Source organism: Barbus barbus, assembly GCF_936440315.1.
Source record: "Barbus barbus genome assembly, chromosome: 7".
In the NCBI taxonomy this organism is placed as follows: domain Eukaryota; kingdom Metazoa; phylum Chordata; class Actinopteri; order Cypriniformes; family Cyprinidae; genus Barbus; species Barbus barbus.
This window is the reverse complement of record NC_136735.1, coordinates 2,285,007-2,306,047: the sequence shown is the minus strand read 5'-3', so window position 1 is coordinate 2,306,047 and position 21,041 is coordinate 2,285,007. Positions and strand designations below refer to the sequence as shown.

The following is a 21,041-nucleotide window of genomic DNA, read 5'->3' as shown; positions in this document are numbered from 1 at the left end:
TTATAGTCTTATTATTAACTTTTACACAAAGTAAATGTGTTTTATTGGACCAGTAAGGTACCTTTAATTTGTCTTCCTTCAGTCGGGCCTCTCCAACAAACTTTGGCAGCCGTCTGTTGACAATGTCCTGCAGGATGCTTCGGGCTTCATCCAGATCTGGATTTGAGTCTGACTGGTTCAGGATCTTATCGAAGACGTGATCTGTTAAAAGACAGGAGAAATGGCTAACTGAATTTTACCTTTCAGCAAACAAAGAGCATAACATGTATTATGTATATGGACCCAGCTTAATATGACGTCAACAATTATGCTGTCATTAAATACAAAAGTCAAAATCCTTTAAAGAATAATTTCTCTTGATTTGTACCCATGCTTTCTCTGACCTGTGAGTTTGGTGTACTCTAGCATGTTGTCTATGGCATCAGAGATCTTGCCATCTGAACTCAGCTTGTCATTAGCTTTTACAAGAGCATCCTTAATCCTAATGTACAAAGAGAAACACACGTACACGTGTAAAAAGCAGGAAAATCTGGGGAAATAATGTAATGCATGAAGAAGATTGAATATAATAAATAAATGTGCTCTTTCACACAAAACCTACTTGACATCAATGATGTAGCCGATCTTGTGCTGAAGGGCCTGACGATGAAGAGTGTATCTGGTGTGAAACATGCCATAAACATTCTCAGCCACCTGTGAGAGAAACAGATTAACAGACTAGAACATAGAAACTGTGTACATTTTTATTTAAAATACCAACAACATAATTTTACTTGTATTCAAGACAATATTTTTATATAAAAGTGGTAATACTTTTAAAAAATGTTGATAAGCATTTGAAAAGAATACAACATTAATGACAATAAGTGAAATTTTATTATTGTAACATTTTATATAATGATTAAATTGGTTATGAAAAGGAGAATAAAAATGTAATTGATATTTACACAGATGAGAGGTTACTGTAGAATAAAAACAAACCCCAGTTCAAATGTTTTAACAATTATTATGAATAATTGTTTTCTACCCTTCTGAAATGCCCAGATTTGAAATCAGGAGAATTGTGACATCACAATTCCCCTCGACACTGTCATGTGGAATCAAGAAGTTCTGAACAACTCAAGTCTGTCCATCAATCATGTCTGTTTGTTTGGTAAAGAAAGACATTTTTGGTAAAAAAAAAAAACCTGCTTTTATTCTATATACAGAAAGCGATCAAAGATCTATCAGTCTTTTTGCCAAACTCACAATATCAGTGACCTAATTTACATCAGGTTTTCACTGTTAGCTACGATGAAATTATTTGATGAGATTGCAGAAATCACACAGCAGTAAGAAGAGCACTGTGACCCCTATATGAGTGAATGACGTGATGTGTGTCCAATACTCGTGCTCTGCATTTACCCATCCAAGTGCACACACACACACAGCAGTGAGTAGTGAACACACACACACAAACACACCATGAACACACACCCAGGCAGTGGGCAACCATTTTTGCTCCAGCATCCAGGAGCAATTCGGGATTCAATGCCTTGCTCAAGGGCACCTCAGTCGTGTGTGTAATGGATTCATTCATTCACTGCCTCCACCTACAAATCCTACCGGTACTGAGACTTGAACCCGCAACTTTCCCGTTACAAGTCAGACTCTCTAACCATTAGACCATGGGTAACAGAGGTCAGTTAGTAGGTAAACCTCACTCCCCTCACTACCTCACTCCTCAAGCGATGTACTATCGACTAGTGGCTGCAGCCATTTAGCCTCCTGGTTAGCGCGTCCGCCTCCCACGCCGGAAACACGCTCCATTACAATGGTGACGTGACCCGGATGGGAGTGAGGTTTAGGGGGGTGAGTGTAACGGAGGCCAGCTAGTAGGTGCTCTGCAGGTAAACCTCACTCCCTTGATCTCAAGAGTTGCGTTATTGGCTGTAGCCATTTAGCCTCCTGGTTATCTCGTCTGCCTTCCACGTGAAAAATTAGGGTTCAAGAACTGCTCGGAGCAGGCGAGCGGGACCCGTCACACATGTGCTCAGTAGACGTGTCTGCAGCACTGCAACCTTTTATGCAATGGGAGTAGATCTACATGTAATGCTATAACAATCACTTTTCACGATTAGTTAATCTCGAAAGCTGTAATAGTAAAAAGGCAGTTTGAGAGAGCTCCACATGTAATACTTATGTCATATGCAAAGATTTTAGCCAATCATATCAATGGGCATTTCCATAGTCTGACAGCAGATACACCCCTTCCAACAGTGTTCAAATCAGAGGCTAAAATCAGGGTATTTCCAAATTATGACTGTTTGCAAAGTGTAGCCAAGTTTCTTAGAAGAGGCCAGTTATAAGTGAAAAGTTTTGAGTCTCTTGGTGAAGAACAAAAACACAAAATCATACACATAGTGATGGTGTAAATGAACAGGTAAATGAACAGGCACCTTGTCTCTGAAGCAGATGTGTTTCCTCCTGTTCACCTCACATACTCGAGCAGATTTCAGCAGACGCTGATGGTCAAAACCACATGGAATGCCGAGATAATAACAATCTCTGTATGTAAAATAAGAGAGGAATAACACTAATGCAATAGATGATAAAACATGAATACACTTACAATGGGCCACATTTATTCTCTATCTTCAGCTGTTCAATACCTGTTCAAACCATTTAAACATCACTTTAAAATAATACTTACCGAACCAAATAGTCCCATTTGTCCACATCAATGCCGTTCACTTTATTTGCCACAATCTCATACAGAAATGACTTGTTCTCAGTCCTGCCCTTCATTGACCACTGCAAGATAGAACATATTTTCACCTTAAACACTGTATCATGATAAATGCTGAAACAGCTGCTTAAACACATTTTACCTGGCCATCCTTTTGTCCTTTCAGAATTAATTCCTCAATAAATTTGATGTCTTCAGGTAGATTCAGTCCATAGAATTTCATTTCTCTGTCTAGTCCATTCCTCCTTTTCATGCAGCGAAACATGTCAACAGAGGCCTGCTCATGCTTCAGAAGATCAACATAAATACTCATCAGTAAAATTAGTGTACACATTAACTACTATTGCTGTCAATCGATTAAAAAACCTGACTAATTAATCACACATTTTTTCTGCAATTAATCGTGATTAATAACATATTAATGCAATGTATTTATATTGTCATAATTTCACATTGAATCTCCAAATGAATGTAGAGACAACATAAAGAATGTGTATTTTAAATATAAGTTTAATGGCATATTTTTACTAACTAGGCTATTATTAATGAAGGCCAGTATCAGTGATACCAATAATGCTACTAATGTTTCTATTAAATGCACTTTTCCCTCAGTTTTAGCCATTAATTACAGCCATTCAACATTATAGTATAATTAAAAGCCATCGTTTTTTACATTTTTAAAAAATATAACTTTTAAGTCAACTTAAAAGAATCTTCACATAAGATTCAACTATAAATTGAATATATATTAGTATTTTTTTGAGCTATAAAAGTTAATCAGCAATTAGAGCAGTTGAGTGATTTCTCTTTTACTTTGGTTTTTGATGTCCATCAATGACAGACTGCAGCAGGTTTCACTTTAAAAGCAACACTGTCACTTTAAAACCTGATGCACATGACGATTTTCTCACAACTCTTTACGATCATTTGGGCGTTTTAAACTCATTTAAGACAGTGTTTATGAGGTCTCTCACCAAAACTGCACAGTACCGAATAAACTTCTCTTTTGTGTCTTATTGTGCTTGATAGCATGTTCACATAGTCTACTATAACAATAGCTAAAGGAAAACAAAAAGGATGCTATGCTATTTTCTTTAACTTCATCAATTAATTAATTAAACTGAAAAGGATTAATTGCAAAATTAACATGTTCATTGTGAGAGCCTTATTAATTACATAACCTTGCTTTGTAGTTTATATATATATATATATATATATATATATATTATTATTATTATTATTATAAATGCCCTCTGAAGAATCAACTTTGAAGGTGGATGTTCAGAGCATAGAATTCATGAAATTGTGACAGTTTTGCATTACTGCCATTTACTGCTTCCAGTTTACACTCGTTCTACAGTAATTGCAGTCACAGTCGTTTCTTTTTTTCTACTACCATATTTAACAGCTAAATTCAAAAAGACACATGTTTTAAGAAATTAAATAAGTTTGCATGTGTTGACTTGATATTCTATGTAGCTCACTGACTTTGAAATACATACACACACACACACACACACACACACACATATATATATATATATATATATATATATATATATATATTTGTATCTACACAGGAGAGTTATGATGCTTACCTCCCAATGCATATCTGAGAAATGAAAAGAGATTTTAGGTATTATGTAAGGCAGATTTAATCATGTACATACATGCACTGACTCATTAACTGTCTCTACACAGACACACAAACTACTACTCTGAATTAATAAAGACCACAACAATTATTGAGCAATGGAAAAAAATATTTTGTTTGCTATCAGATTTTTGAAGAAGTTATTCAAAATGAATGAACTACCTAATTGTTAATTCTTGATTAAATAATTGTGATTTGTAAATTATTCATATTATGCATTTCATTGGCATCCAGAAAAGAAACATACAAAGAAAAGAAAATCTCCAATGATGTGACTGTATGTTTTATATGTACAATGAAAGTAATTTGATCTCCATCATTCTTTACATACATTATACCCAGTCGATGTAGAAGATTTTCATTAATCTTGAATTAATATAATACATAGAATTATGCCTATTTGTATTCTACTATTATCTACTATTATCTAGTTCAGGGGTTTTCAAACTGTGGGGGGCGCGAGCATCAATTAATTCAGAGACATTGCCTTGAAGATTTATGAATACGAGCTTTCAAATCTTCAGCCATCCGCTAGGGGGCAATATGACTCCCGCTGTTAGGCGACAGTGAGAATGGTGTAAAATGATTTACGGTTAGTCATGTCAGAAATCCAACCACGGATTGGCATGTTGTTATCTCAGAAACAGGCTCAGCCATCACACTGAATCAGGTAAGCTGGTTATATGTTTATGTGTCTTAATGCTACGCACTGGAAACGCAGCAAACAATATGTGAATGATGTTCACACACTTTGGGCTTGGGGTTGGGGGGCGAGTGAAATTAGACAAACTTGGGGGGGCGCATGTCCTAAAAGGTTGAAAACCCCTGATCTAGTTTGACTGTGTGAAGCAACTGTGTGTTAAGGGCTGCAGTGAGTCTAGAATAGAATGAACGATTTTAGGCTGGAGGAACACTCATATATGGAAAGGTTCAGGACCTAGAAGTGCATACATGACAATGATTGATCATCCTTCAAGAACTCATATATGGTAAAAGAGACCTGTCCAAAAATACAACGGTGCATATATGGAATGCTGTGAAAACTTCAGGATGTATATATGTGAGTTTGAGACTCTGGAGTGCTGTTCGAACATCTCCTTGGCCTTTTGTTAACTTGTTAATAAAGGTCTATCTGAATTTATTTTGAACATGGAAAATTCAACAACATCAACACATGAGATCATGCAATGATCACAGTGACGTCACACCATTGTCATATGGTGATCCACACAGTGTGAGTAATATATGAACTCATTGTGAATTCAAAATGTTGAGTGGGGGGGGGGGGTATGGTTGTGTTACAGAATATGTTGACATGCTTTAATGTTCAAAAAACACATTATTTTTCAAAAACTGTACATTATTGTAGTTCCTCTATGCCCTGCCGCTCTCAAACTCTTAGTTTTCTACAAAGCCCTCCTTCCAACAAGCACAGTCTGCTCTGATTGGCCAACTGAACCAGTGCATTGTGATTGGCCGAACACCACAAGCACTCGTCGGAAATGTGACTCCCCTTTCTGTAATCGCGAGGTTCATCTTTAAAAAATTAAGTAAAAACAGTACATAATGTCCTTAGTTTTACCATCAGTTCAAACCTGAGAGGGGAACAGAGTCGCGTGATAGACACAGTGATGAAGCTCGTATGTGTTTGCACACAAGCCGCGATGTGTGACTGTCTCCCTCTTTCACACACACACAAGCCATGATTAAAATAGCTGATATGTTGAAATGTGACTGTCTCTCTCGCTCTCTCTCTCACACATACACAATGCGCAAAACTCCGCATTTGAAGTCAATAGCAAATACTTAATCTAATAACAAAACATAGACTCCCTGATTCAGAGAGTAGCTCCAGAGTGCAGTCTGGTCGATGGGGCGGGGCGACACATTAAGGAGGGGCGACACGTGTCGCTCCGCCCACCTCCAATTTCATTGGCTTATGATACAGCGGAGCTTATTGGTGTGTAGAAGTTTGCTCATGAGCATTCATTTATATACGTTTTTATGAATGATCTACGCTGTTTGGCTGTACTACAGAAATATTAAGTGCTAACAACAGCGATTTTAGTTAGAATCAATTAGCAAATGTGTTTTATTTTTATTTTTTTTACTTATGACAAATTAGTTAGAGTAAGTTCCTATCAAACGCTTGGTGGCGGCATCTCCGAGTATTCGGGCAGAACAGTTTAATATGAGCGGCGGCGGCTCACGAATTAAGTCTTCAGAACAAATTCTTAATTCATGGCCATGATATAGTCCTAATGGCACGTTAAATTACCTCATATATTATTGCACTTTTCACAGTACACGAAGCAGACATACTTAAACATTGAGCAGTTTTAGCTGGGCGATGCTGATAAAAATGATCCACTGTTTGAGATTTAGCTGTTTTGTATAATTAATATTTACATGTAGCATATTCTTTATTTTAGTATCGATGGATAAGCACAAACTTCATTCATTGTAGTTCAGGAAGCCATAGGACAAACCCGCAAATGGTTTTAATTTAAAGAACAACACTGCGGTGACAAATAAGACAATAATACCAAATAGCCCATCAGCGTGAACTGGGGTATGATGTGTGGATAATGGGAATAAAAACCTTGCTGAAACACACACTCATTTATTTATTTATTTGCATATATGCCTAAATGTTTTTGTTTACTAAAAGAGCTGTTATTAAATCTGACCTACAGCAAATATTATTATTAATGTGCTTTAGTGCGTATTTAAACATTTTTATTTATACTTTTATATATAGACTATATGCACAAATTAAATTATTGGTTGTGTGGCTCAATCCTTTAAAAAGAACCAATCACTGTACTATATTAGGCCTACAGATGTTAGATTTTTAGTAGCTATATAGTCTTTAATAAATAAATAAAAATATTAATCACAGAGAAGGTCTTTTATTAAAAGTGCGCACGCACCTTTTGCACAGATTCACAGCGCCGAGTTATTTAATATTTGATGTTTATATGGCTACAATGATCGAGTGTTAATAACTGAATCTAAATTCATCCCGTACACAGATTAACACGCACACACACACAATGAGGGCGTGGATACAGAAATTATCGGATTTTTAATATTTGACGTCACGGACACTTATTTACTATAAGATAGGACATTTTAAAAAACTGTAAGAGATATGCTCAAATATTTTATTGAGATATAAACAAGGAAACATTGAGGTTCTCATGAAAATATTTATTTGCACTTTATAACCTACAAGTTTGTGACGCATTGAGCAACATAAACCTAATTCATCTCTATAAATAACAAAAAAAAAAACGGTTGTGCTTTAAAACATACTTTAAAACATATTCACGTTATATAAGAAATTATATTCGTGTTTGCCCATGTCTAAAATACAGTAAATTATCACCATTTGCGTATAAAATCCCAATTTAGTGCTGATCCGTGGCCTTCCGATCCTCAAGGAAATATGAATGAAGCGCTACAACCTGAAGAACCCGGAGGTGCTCAAGTTTATTTTTAAATAATGAATTCATCTGACTAAAATTACTATGGTTACTAAACAGATAATAATTAAAGCCTATGATTCTAGAGTTAGAACATATTTCTGTAGTATGTCCAAATCAATTTTACAAAATTGTACACAAAGGATTGCGCGTGCTCGGGTCTATAAACCAATGAAATTGGGGGTGGGCGGAGCGACACGTGTCGCCCCGCCCAACGTGTCGCCCCGCCCCGCCCCATCGTCCAGACTGCACTCTGGAGTACTTGGATTCAGAAGCGCCAGATTGTCATAGCAAAGTCATAATTACCTCCTCTCCTAGGTTCACGAAACGGTCATCCATAAAATGCGTTCTGGGTTGTGCTGTTCTGTTGGAAGTAATCTGAATGATTCCTAAATGCATATATTTTCAGAAGGCCAAATAAAGTGTGTTTGCTTTCACCTAGAAACACAGCATCTCCCTGACACAGATGCATCAACACTACTGTGGTTACTGAAACCACGCCTTCTTTCTTTGCGTGAACATTTGGGTGGTGTTACGCAAATATTTCCACATCGTGACATAGACATGTGGGGGCGTGTTTAAATGAGCTTGAAATCACATCATGTGACTTCTTTAAAACATTAGACTTTTTGGCTGCTGTAACTGTGTTTGCAAAGCACAATTTTTATGGCAAGGAAAACCAAAAAGAGACCGCAACCAGGTGATATTAATTTGTTGTTGATGAGAACAGCACAATCATCACCTAAATTCAGTATGCATCCCTTGCGAGAAGTTATTAGACTAAAGTTTTTTAATAATAATAGTTCTATGATTATACACTAGAAGAGCCAGCAATCACATAATTATTCATGAAGGACTTTAAAAGCATAAAACAAACATTTTGAACTACTGTGTAATTTAAAAACAAAGAGAAACATCAAGAATCAGTGCATGAATCTCAACAATGGTGACAATCAAAAGCTTCATGCTGCAATTCATGCTGGGTACCTAGTCTCTGTGCAGTGAGTGCACTTTGACCTCACATTAGTATAAGCAGACAGTGAGGGCACTGAGAGATTACACTTTTAGCTCACTGTTACCTCACATTGTGACCTCATCACAAGTATTTTTTTAATTTTTTATCCTGCTCATGGTGAGATCACTGTGAGATCAAATTGCTGACTGGGTATTTGCCTTGCTTGTGGTTTAGCATTAAATGCATTTATTTACATATTCAACAGTTTTAATAAATACTGATTATTGCTTGCTTAAATGCCAAGCTGAAATCACTGAAGTGAGAAAACTCAGACACTTACCAGGCCGGACTTCAGTGATGAACATGCCATCAAACAAATGTGAGAAAGGACCATGACCTGAAAGGACAAGATAACATGTTTTATTATACATAATTATTGTTTTTATAAGTTCAATTATGAATCTCATTCTTCTAAAAAAAACTAAAATAAAATAAAAACCTTAAAAGAGACCCATAAGGGAAATAAAGTGGACACTGTGCAAATTATTACCCCATTGTCCATATATTGACTATGGGAAAAAAATACAAAAATAAATAAATAAACAGTTTAAACCAACATATAAAGAAATAGCAATGACATATACACCAGTTTGCTTTTAATGATTTCTTTAAAGATGTTGTAAATATTCACATGAATGTTTGGTACTCACCCATGTCATGGCACAGGGCAGCGATCTGAACGCACAGGATATCCTGTTTGGTAATGTTGAGTTCTGGCTGATTCTCACGTAGAGTCTTGAGAAGACATCCTGCTAAATGTGCCACGCTAACACATGCAAACACAAACAGTATTAATGTGTTTCAAGGAAAAATAATGCAAAGGTCCAGTCTCAAAAAAGAGGAAAAAGTTACCCAATGGAGTGTTCGAAGCGAGTGTGAGTGGCGCCTGGATACACCAGATATTTAGTTCCCAGCTGTTTGATGTGTCGGAGTCTCTGAAACTGAGGAGTATCGATCATTTTCACCAGCAAGGGGTGCAGCTCAATGTGACCATGAACGGGGTCATTGAAGATCTGCAGGACAGAAAAACGGTTTATAGATCCTGACCTAGAGAAAACTGTCAGGAGGGTCCGTGTACGTTTTGATAGTTTGTTTTCCAATTTGAAATGAAATAAGCAGAAACGAGAAAACGGCACCTTTATTAGTTTTTTCGGTTTTTTGAAAAAAACTAAAAAAACGAGATATCGGCTTGATTTTTCGTTTTTTTAGTTCAGAGGCATAAAATGAATAAATGAAAAAAATCGTTTTCCACATGTGGGCGGTCCTGAGATGCCCCCTTCCGACGATTGGTCAAGCAAATCTGAGCATGTGACGTCATCAGTAGTCGCTCAGGTCTGTTCAACAAAATAATAGTCCTCTAACGTTACTATGGCTACCGATTCTTAAACTGTACAGGGCAGGTCCTGTTGGGCTTTCTTCTGTGCAACTTTACGCGTTTCACAGAAATTTTTACATCAGAAATATTAAATATTAGTCTGCCACCAGCCCGTTTTATTTAGCTGTGCAGAGTTAAATCTGTGTGGTGAAGCTGCGCTAGACAGCGCCGAGAGAGAGAGGATCACTGACCAGTGTTCAGTCAGCAGTCAGAACTTGGGTACCGATGATGGTGAAATACATTTTTACTGAAAATGACCCGCGAGTATGATTGACAGGACGATAGCGGAGGCAATTAACAGGACCTCAGGACCGCCCACATGTGGAAAACGAATTTTGAAGTCATTTATTCGTTTTATGCCTCTGAACTAAAAAACGAAAAATCAAGCCGAAATCTCGTTTTTTCGTTTTTTTCAAAAAAACTAAAAAACCAATAAAGGTGCCGTTTTCTCGTTTCTGCTTATTTAATTTCAAATTGGAAAACAAACTATCAAAACGTACATTGACCCAGGAGCAGAAAGCAAACATAATCTGGAGTTACTTCGCAAAAATAACAACATTTAAATGTGACATTTATTATGGGCAGAGGTGGGTAGTAACGAGTTACATTTACTTCGTTACATTTACTTGAGTACATTTTTTGGGTAACTAATACTTTTAGAGTATATTTTAAAATGGGTACTTTTACTCTTACTCAAGTATATTTTTAGAGAAAAAACTGTACTTTTAATTCGTTACTGTGGGTGACTCTCCTCTCGTTACTGTATCTTAATGCAATACAAGTTAAAAATGCTTCGGTTTATTCCAAACACGCCGTCTACTTTTGTCTGGGCAATGAACGATGCCCGTTCGCGAATGATTCATTCTTTTGAGTCGATTCTGTTTAAAGGCTTTATCAAACCAGTTGGCAAACCAGTGAATCGGTTCGCGAATCAGTTTGAATGATTCGTTCAGTTCCCTGCCGCACGCGCTGAGTCGCTGAAGCAGTTCTCACTCAGATAACAGATCATTTAAGAACATCAAGAACATTAAGAACATGAAGACGTGGCTTTGGATCTACAGTCAGTTGAAAGCAAATCTTCAAAGGCTTGTTTGCTAGAGCTATATGAAGATCTTTTATTAGATGAACACCGCGTGTGCTGTCTACTGTTCCACAGGTATAGGCCACGATACCACTATGACATTACCAGTTTGTTGTACATGTACCTTACATTGAATACAATGTATAATTTATACATTAAATAAGCTGTCACAAAGTATGAAATTAACACCCGCGTTAGCTTTGTGCAGCGGCGTTCGAGCTGTTCTAGACACAATTAATATTCATATTTTACAATATTTACGCTTGCAAAAATATAGGCTACATTTGTTTACATTTAGCAGAACAGAAGATCCGTCAATATGCATTTGTTTAGTTATGTTCAGAGCAGTCATGTGAGGCGTTTTCAGAGGTTTCAGTGTCAGAGGTTATAGGATAATATATCATTAATTTACTTTAAAATATAATTTAATTCAGTGATACAAATCAGAATTTTCATCAGCTGTTACTCCAGTTTTCGGAGTCATATGATCCTTCAGAAATCATTATAATATATTGATTTATTACCAGTGTTGGAAACAGTTTTGCTGCTTAATATTTTTTGGAACCTGTAACATTTTGTTCAGTATTCTTTGATGAATAGAAAGCTAAAAAGAGCAGCACTGATAATAAATCAACATGATTTCTGAAGGATTATGTGACTCTGAAGACTGGGGTAAAGGCTGATGAAAATTCTGATTTGCATCACTGAAATAAATTACATTAAAAAAAAAAAAAAATATATATATATATATATATATATATATATATATATATATATATTGAACGGCAGTGTGTGTGTGTATATTATTATTAGTATATTTATTTAATCTATATATCGAAATAAAAATAGACTATATTCAGTATATGATCCAAAGTAACTAGTAACTAACTACTTGAGTAGTTTTTTTTATCCGATACTTTTTTACTCTTACTCAAGTAACTATTAAGACGATTACTTTTACTTTTACTTGAGTAAATATTTCTAGAAGTACTTTTACTTTTACTTGAGTACAGTTTTTGGGTACTCTACCCACCTCTGATTATGGGCTTGTGAGAAGTTCTTAGTTTAATTATAAATTGTTACAGACTGATTTTAAGTGCTGTTTAAAATATCTATCTTGAAACGAGATGGTTAAAATTTAAAAGACTTCAATTCTTTAACGGATAATTTGTATTTGGATACTAAATCAGTGATAAACTTTTATATGTTTGATATTTTTTCTATGTTAAGTTCTACTCTCTTTTGTCAGCTGTAACCCTGTTTCTGAAGCACATTTGTTATAGAAAAAAGCAGAAGCAGTTCTCATCCCATCCTCTCATTGAATAAAGTTGTTATCTTCATGTAATATTATTTTCACAGTGTGGTCTCTGATTATTTAATATTTTGAAAAGATTTGGAAAGCCATCATGTAGAACATAGTCTGGCAGGATACTTCAGACACACACAGACATCAAGAATCAGTGTATGAATCTCAACAATGGTGATCAAATATTCAGATAAACACATCAGTTCTGAACATCACAAAACAACCTATAGATTCTCAAAAAAAAGTTTCCTGAATGTCACCACTGTTGAGATTCATATGCTGATTCTTACTGTCTCTGTGCATCTAAAAGTCAAAGCTCAAATTTTTTCCAGATACTGACTTAAAATTAAAAACTGAAACTCAAATTTGTGCAATATTTCTGTCATAAAGTCACAAACATACAGAATATAGTTATGTATATATATAAACAAATTGCTTAAGAAATCAGCAAAGCCTCTTAATAAGATATTCTTAATGGCTTTTTGCTGACTACTACAGCTCTAGCAATTAGCAGCTGACATCACCTTACCTGTTTCCCTTCACATTTATCGCTTTAACATATGTGCTTGCGAAATATAGAATGAAAACAAGAAAAAAAAACTAAAACTTTAATCAAGGGTCAAGAGCCCATCTAAAGCAAACATTGATCTCTATCATGGTGACATCAAACTTTACTATTTTCAATAAAACATCAACATATGAAACTCTGTTAAATCTTAACATGAACTCTTGTATGAAATAAAGTCAGACTGGTTTGTAATAAATGATGATGCTTGCTGCTGCAAGTCATTTGAGTTTAATTATTTACTGGTAAAATTTAAAGAGTTTTTGCACTTTTAAGTTAGGATATTTTACTTAAATTGTACAGTTTTTGTTAGACAGTTTTATTTTTGTTTGCTTGTTTTTTTTAAATAGTGTGAGTTAAATCAACACTTCCAGTGTATATATAATCTACATTCAGAGTTTTAAAAAAGTAACACTGAAACAGTGTTAAAGTTAATGAGATAATTAGTTTAGTAATTGAGTGATGATTGAGCATTATTGATGAACACCTGCTGTTAACAAACTGAACCACTGAAAGAAAGAGAAAGATCAGAAAAAAAAGAGACGAGTAGAAATACAGGACTACAGCTGACTTCAGTCACAGACTTACGCCGGTTTCACACTGCAAGCGTAAGCAGGGCGTATTTTTTTCGGCGCCCATGTTAACGGATGAGAGCGTTCACACAGCACGCAGGAGCGGCGCGGCAGCGCGTAGCAGGAGCAGAGCAGGAGCGGCAGTGCCGCGATCGTTTCGGCGCCGAGTCTATTTTTGCTGCGCCGCTTACGCTCAATTAAAGTGACAAAGCATTGATTATGGACAAAATGGTCCGTGTACGTTTTGATAGTTTGTTTTCCAATTTGAAACGAAATAAGCAGAAACGAGAAAACGGCACCTTTATTCGTTTTTTCGTTTTTTTTTTAAAAAAACGAAAAAACGAGATTTCGGCTTGATTTTTCGTTTTTTAGTTCAGAGGCATAAAACGAATAAATGACTTCCAAATTCGTTTCCACATGTGGGCGGTCCTTAGACGCCCCCTTCCGCCGATTGGTCAAGCAAATCTGAGCATGTGACGTCATCAGTAGTCGCTCAGGTCTGTTCAACAAAATAATAGTCCTCTAACGTTACTATGGCTACCGATTCTTAAACTGTACAGGGCAGGTCCTGTTGGGCTTTCCTCTGTGCAACTTTACGCGTTTCACAGAAATCTTTACATCAGAAATATTAAATATTAGTCTGCCACCAGCCCGTTTTATTTAGCTGTGCAGAGTTAGATCTGTGTGGTGAAGCTGTGCTAGACAGCGCCGAGCTAGAGAGGATCACTGACCAGTGTTCAGTCAGCAGTCAGAACTTGGGTACCGATGATGGTGAAATACATTTGTACTGAAAATGACCCGCGAGTATGATTGACAGGACGATAGCGGAGGCAATTAAAAGCACAATATAACTTCTGTTAACAAAAACATAATTTTTTTTTTTAATATAAGTGGCTTTGTCTTTGTTTTAATCAAATAATTGTGAACCACAAACTGAGCCTTCGTTTTAAAGGGCGATTTCCAAATATATTTTATTTATTTGTTATAATATGGGTATTTTATGTCACCCGTCTTATTAGTTTGATTATACTAGGCTATACGGGAGTTTTTTATTGTACTATTTTACTGTTGTTTTTTAATTAACAATATATCATAACAACTTATAAAGATCAAAATCTACAGAAGAGATTAACAAATAACATTGGTGTTGTCATAAGTTAACTAATCAATGGAAAAATTTCCTCACCGGCACAACCCTATTCTTAATGTTGGCTACATGTTACAGATTTAATGTTGAGCACATAATGTTAAAGGCTTCTTAAATACCATTACACTCGGTTGAAGAGTCAAGAAGGTTGTTAAATTTACTGTAGATTTCAATCTGTCATTAGTTGGTGACCCGGTGTAATTATAATAGCATAAATAAAAACAAATACACGTAATAGGCTTTGTATGCCAATAGGCAAAACACATCTGCTTTTCCTCTAGATCACTTTACTATGGAAGCCCTATGGAAGCCCGTTTCCGCCAATGAATAAAAAATAAAACAAGGTAATTGCGACTTTTTATCTCACAATTCGGACTTTTTTTCTCGCAATTCTGACTTTATAATTCGCAATTCTGAGATATAAACTCGCAATTTTGACTTTATAACTCGCAATTCTGAGATGTAAACTCGCAAATCTGACTTTATAACTCGCAATTCTGAGATATAAACTCGCAATTCTGACTTTATAACTCGCAATTCTGAGATATAAACTAGCAATTCTGACTTTATAACTCGCAATTCTGAGATATAAACTCGCAATTTTGACTTTATAACTCGCAATTCTGAGATATAAACTCGCAATTCTGACTTTATAACTCGCAATTCTGAGATATAAACTCGCAATTCTGACTTTATAACTCGCAATTCTGACTTTATAACTCGCAATTCTGAGATATAAACTCGCAATTCTGACTTTATAAATCGCAATTCTGAGATATAAACTCGCAATTCTGACTTTATAACTCGCAATTCTGACTTTATAACTCGCAATTCTGACTTTATAACTCGCAATTCTGAGATATAAACTCGCAATTCTGACTTTATAACTCGCAATTCTGAGATATAAACTCGCAATTCTGACTTTATAACTCGCAATTCTGAGATATAAACTCGCAATTCTGACTTTTTTTCTCAGAATTCTGACTTTTTTTCTCACAATTGCGAGTTTATATCTCAGAATTGCGAGTTATAAAGTCAGAATTGCGAGTTATAAAGTCAGAATTGCGAGTTATAAAGTCAGAATTGCGAGTTATAAAGTCAGAATTGCGAGTTATAAAGTCAGAATTGCGAGTTATAAAATCAGAATTGCGAGTTTATATCTCAGAATTGCGAGTTATAAAGTCAGAATTGCGAGTTTATATCTCAGAATTGCGAGTTATAAAGTCAGAATTGCGAGTTTATATCTCAGAATTGCGAGTTATAAAGTCAGAATTGCGAGTTATAAAGTCAGAATTGCGAGTTTATATCTCAGAATTGCGAGTTATAAAGTCAGAATTGCGAGTTATAAAGTCAGAATTGCGAGTTATAAAGTCAGAATTGCGAGTTTATATCTCAGAATTGCGAGTTATAAAGTCAGAATTGCGAGTTTATATCTCAGAATTGCGAGTTATAAAGTCAGAATTGCGAGTTATAAAGTCAGAATTGCGAGTTTATATCTCAGAATTGCGAGTTATAAAGTCAGAATTGCGAGTTATAAAGTCAGAATTGCGAGTTATAAAGTCAGAATTGCGAGTTTATATCTCAGAATTGCGAGTTATAAAGTCAGAATTGCGAGTTATAAAGTCAGAATTGCGAGTTTATATCTCAGAATTGCGAGTTATAAAGTCAGAATTGCGAGTTATAAAGTCAGAATTGCGAGTTATAAAGTCAGAATTGCGAGTTATAAAATCAGAATTGCGAGTTATAAAGTCAGAATTGCGAGTTTATATCTCAGAATTGCGAGTTATAAAGTCAGAATTGTGAGTTATAAAGTCAGAATTGCGAGTTTATATCTCAGAATTGCGAGTTATAAAGTCAGAATTGCGAGTTATAAAGTCAGAATTGCGAGTTATAAAGTCAGAATTGCGAGTTTATATCTTAGAATTGCGAGTTATAAAGTCAGAATTGCGAGTTATAAAGTCAGAATTGCGAGTTATAAAGTCAGAATTGCGAGTGTATATCTCAGAATTGCGAGTTATAAAGTCAGAATTGCGAGTTATAAAGTCAGAATTGCGAGAAAAAAAGTCTGAATTGTGAGATAAAAAGTCGCAATTACCTTGTTTTATTTTTTATTCATTGGCGGAAACGGGCTTCCATACTTCCTGTGTTTGGACATTTTCATAAACGTTTTCCTGAATATGCTTCTAAGATTTTACACTAGTTTACAGCCAGAACTGCAACCAGAACGAGACCAACTTATATTATCATTGTCTATAGCAACGATAATATTATAGGCCTGTAGTCTATATGAAGAGTTCAGATGCAAAAGCCTCTAAGTGCCATCTGAAATGTTCTTCTAAAATGAGCATTTTTCTCAGGTACAGGTTCTTTTCATTGTCATTAAAGTAAAATAACTGAATATAAACGAAAAATACAAATTTTAGAAGAAAATTGCAGATGGCATTTACGCTTTTGCATCTGAATTCTTCATATATAATTGACTAAATTTTCATTTATTTATCATTTATTTATAATTTTCATTGGGGATGTCTTGCTTGGTCGATATCTTACAACATTAAATACAGGAGATAAGATAATTCTATAGCAAGAACATAGAGATGAAAGCGCGCTTTATGCGAGAGTGAAGGAAATCCACCTGCGTGCATTCATATATATCCACTCTCGTGTTACAATAATACGCGCTTTACTTGACAGCTGTTATTAAAATAACGTGATAGAAGCTGCCTCAAACTCAGAACTATAAAGAAATGAAAAATGTTTTGTCTGAAAGCCCGGCGGTAATAGGCTACTGTCCAACCGCGAGCGCAAAACACAGAAATAAAGAATAATGAGTCATTTTTATGTTTGTTCAAAAATCATATTCGGACGCAACATTCATCTAGTTCAATATATAGTTCAAATATAGCAAATTGAACAAAGTACTGCAAAGCCTTACACGGAGAGTGGTTTGCTATGGTGCGAGAAAGTCAGAGTTGTGAGATATAAACTCGCAATTGTGAGAAAAAAAGTCAGAATTCTGAGAAAAAAAGTCAGAATTGCGAGTTTATATCTCAGAATTGCGAGTTATAAAGTCAGAATTGCGAGTTATAAAGTCAGAATTGCGAGTTTATATCTCAGAATTGCGAGTTATAAAGTCAGAATTGCGAGTTATAAAGTCAGAATTGCGAGTTATAAAGTCAGAATTGCGAGTTTATATCTCAGAATTGCGAGTTATAAAGTCAGAATTGCGAGTTTATATCTCAGAATTGCGAGTTATAAAGTCAGAATTGCGAGTTTATATCTCAGAATTGCGAGTTATAAAGTCAGAATTGCGAGTTTATATCTCAGAATTGCGAATTATAAAGTCAGAATTGCGAGTTTATATCTCAGAATTGCGAGTTATAAAGTCAGAATTGCGAGTTTATATCTCAGAATTGCGAGTTATAAAGTCAGAATTGCGAGTTATAAAGTCAGAATTGCGAGTTTATATCTCAGAATTGCGAGTTATAAAGTCAAAATTGCGAGTTTATATCTCAGAATTGCGAATTATAAAGTCAGAATTGCGAGAAAAAAAGTCCGAATTGTGAGATAAAAAGTCGCAATTACCTTGTTTTATTTTTTATTCATTGGCGGAAACGGGCTTCCATAGGGCTTCCATAGTAAAGTGATCTAGAGGAAAAGCAGATGTGTTTTGCCTATTGGCATACAAAGCCTATTACGTGTATTTGTTTTTATTTATGCTATTATAATTACACCGGGTCACCAACTAATGACAGATTGAAATCTACAGTAAATTTAACAACCTTCTTGACTCTTCAACCGAGTGTAATGGTATTTAAGAAGCCTTTAACATTATGTGCTCAACATTAAATCTGTAACATGTAGCCAACATTAAGAATAGGGTTGTGCCGGTGAGGAAATTTTCCCATTGATTAGTTAACTTATGACAACACCAATGTTATTTGTTAATCTCTTCTGTAGATTTTGATCTTTATAAGTTGTTATGATATATTGTTAATTAAAAAACAACAGTAAAATAGTACAATAAAAAACTCCCGTATAGCCTAGTATAATCAAACTAATAAGACGGGTGACATAAAATACCCATATTATAACAAATAAATAAAATATATTTGGAAATCGCCCTTTAAAACGAAGGCTCAGTTTGTGGTTCACAATTATTTGATTAAAACAAAGACAAAGCCACTTATATTAAAAAAAAAATTATGTTTTGTTAACAGAAGTTATATTGTGCTTTTAATTGCCTCCGCTATCGTCCTGTCAATCATACTCGCGGGTCATTTTCAGTACAAATGTATTTCACCATCATCGGTACCCAAGTTCTGACTGCTGACTGAACACTGGTCAGTGATCCTCTCTAGCTCGGCGCTGTCTAGCACAGCTTCACCACACAGATCTAACTCTGCACAGCTAAATAAAACGGGCTGGTGGCAGACTAATATTTAATATTTCTGATGTAAAGATTTCTGTGAAACGCGTAAAGTTGCACAGAGGAAAGCCCAACAGGACCTGCCCTGTACAGTTTAAGAATCGGTAGCCATAGTAATGTTAGAGGACTATTATTTTGTTGAACAGACCTGAGCGACTACTGATGACGTCACATGCTCAGATTTGCTTGACCAATCGGCGGAAGGGGGCGTCTAAGGACCGCCCACATGTGGAAACGAATTTGGAAGTCATTTATTCGTTTTATGCCTCTGAACTAAAAAACGAAAAATCAAGCCGAAATCTCGTTTTTTCGTTTTTTTTAAAAAAACGAAAAAACGAATAAAGGTGCCGTTTTCTCGTTTCTGCTTATTTCGTTTCAAATTGGAAAACAAACTATCAAAACGTACACGGACCCAAAATACACACGAAAAAGTGAAATTTTTACCCAGAATGTAAATTAATGACATCTACTATGTTGTAAATAGAGTATAAACTTCAGTAAAAAAAAAACAATAATACTATATATTACAAAAAACTAAATAAAATAAAGTTTTTGCTCTAATCACTAAAATTAGTTTAAATAATTTATACTGTTATTTCATCTTAAGTCACTGGTTAATTGTATTAATTATATTATATGTGTTATAACTATATAGTAAGTTGCCGTAAGAACAGGTGTCATGTTGACATCATGATGACGGTACTAGTGCTAATGCAAAGAAGACAATCATGGACGACACTCGTCTAATCGTGGAGGTTGAGAAGCATACAGTTATTTATGATCCTCATAATTTACTATATAAAGACTTGCAGGCGAAGGAAAAAGCATGGGAGGAAGTTGCATCAGCACTCGGTGCAGAAAGTAATAACCTTTCTTACTTTTTTGTTTTCAATTTTTAGCATGCCCACGCACGAACAAATTAATAGCTAATTAACTAAATACAATAGACAGAATAAGGTCACACATGCTACATACATCTAAGCTGTAGACTATACTGTATGTCTATTTCAGACTTAATTCTCGATAAATTGATCATTAAAAAACGTGTCTATTAAGAAGTTTAAGGTTAATTATTACAGACATTTTTTGGATTTTCTATATGTTTTTGATGGGTAATGTATGTAAATTTTCTGTTTATAAGATAGATAAAAACTACAAATGATTTTCTTAGTAATGTTTTTTTTGTAATGAAATAGGTAATTTATACCATAATTCATATATCAAAATATTAGTATTTAAATTATTCTACACATATATAAAATATGTAAAAGCAATTACTGTGCAAGGTTAATGACAACCTCAAAAGCACTGTCAATACTAATGTAATGTTCAGGATAAAGCATTGTGTTGGCCTCAGCCATGCAAATCCAATCAGTAGCCTTTTTGAAGTATTACAATCAGTAAAGAAGCAACACTGATGAAATAAAAACATTTATTTAAAAATGGATACTTTTCACACAATAATCACACATGTATAAGAAATATGAGATACATACGTATACAATTAAATGTTTCAAGTTGAGGAGGAAGGTAGGCTATTCTTCCTTCATCTTACATTGTGTAAACTGTATAGAGTGTACCCAAAGTCTGCGTCTCATCCTTTGTCGTAGTCTTCTTAACAACATATATAGCGCGATTGCCTTCCTTCTGTCAACAACTCTCACTACACGCAAACAAAGCA

The 21,041-nt window shown here is 35.1% G+C and overlaps 1 protein-coding gene across 1 annotated transcript in view; it reads right to left on the bottom strand.

Moving 5' to 3' along the window:
* Nucleotides 1–21,041, bottom strand: part of LOC306872230 (deoxynucleoside triphosphate triphosphohydrolase SAMHD1-like) — a 50,156-nt gene that overhangs the window by 14,970 nt on the left and 14,145 nt on the right. Inside the window, exons 5-14 of the mRNA XM_079420725.1 lie at nucleotides 9,738–9,898; nucleotides 9,536–9,651; nucleotides 9,166–9,222; nucleotides 4,327–4,340; nucleotides 2,871–3,014; nucleotides 2,693–2,793; nucleotides 2,439–2,547; nucleotides 602–693; nucleotides 384–481; nucleotides 62–201 (exon numbers count right to left, since the gene is read on the bottom strand). Of these exons, the coding sequence (XP_079276851.1) occupies nucleotides 62–201; nucleotides 384–481; nucleotides 602–693; nucleotides 2,439–2,547; nucleotides 2,693–2,793; nucleotides 2,871–3,014; nucleotides 4,327–4,340; nucleotides 9,166–9,222; nucleotides 9,536–9,651; nucleotides 9,738–9,898 (1,032 nt within the window). The remainder of the gene's footprint in view (nucleotides 1–61; nucleotides 202–383; nucleotides 482–601; nucleotides 694–2,438; nucleotides 2,548–2,692; nucleotides 2,794–2,870; nucleotides 3,015–4,326; nucleotides 4,341–9,165; nucleotides 9,223–9,535; nucleotides 9,652–9,737; nucleotides 9,899–21,041) is intronic.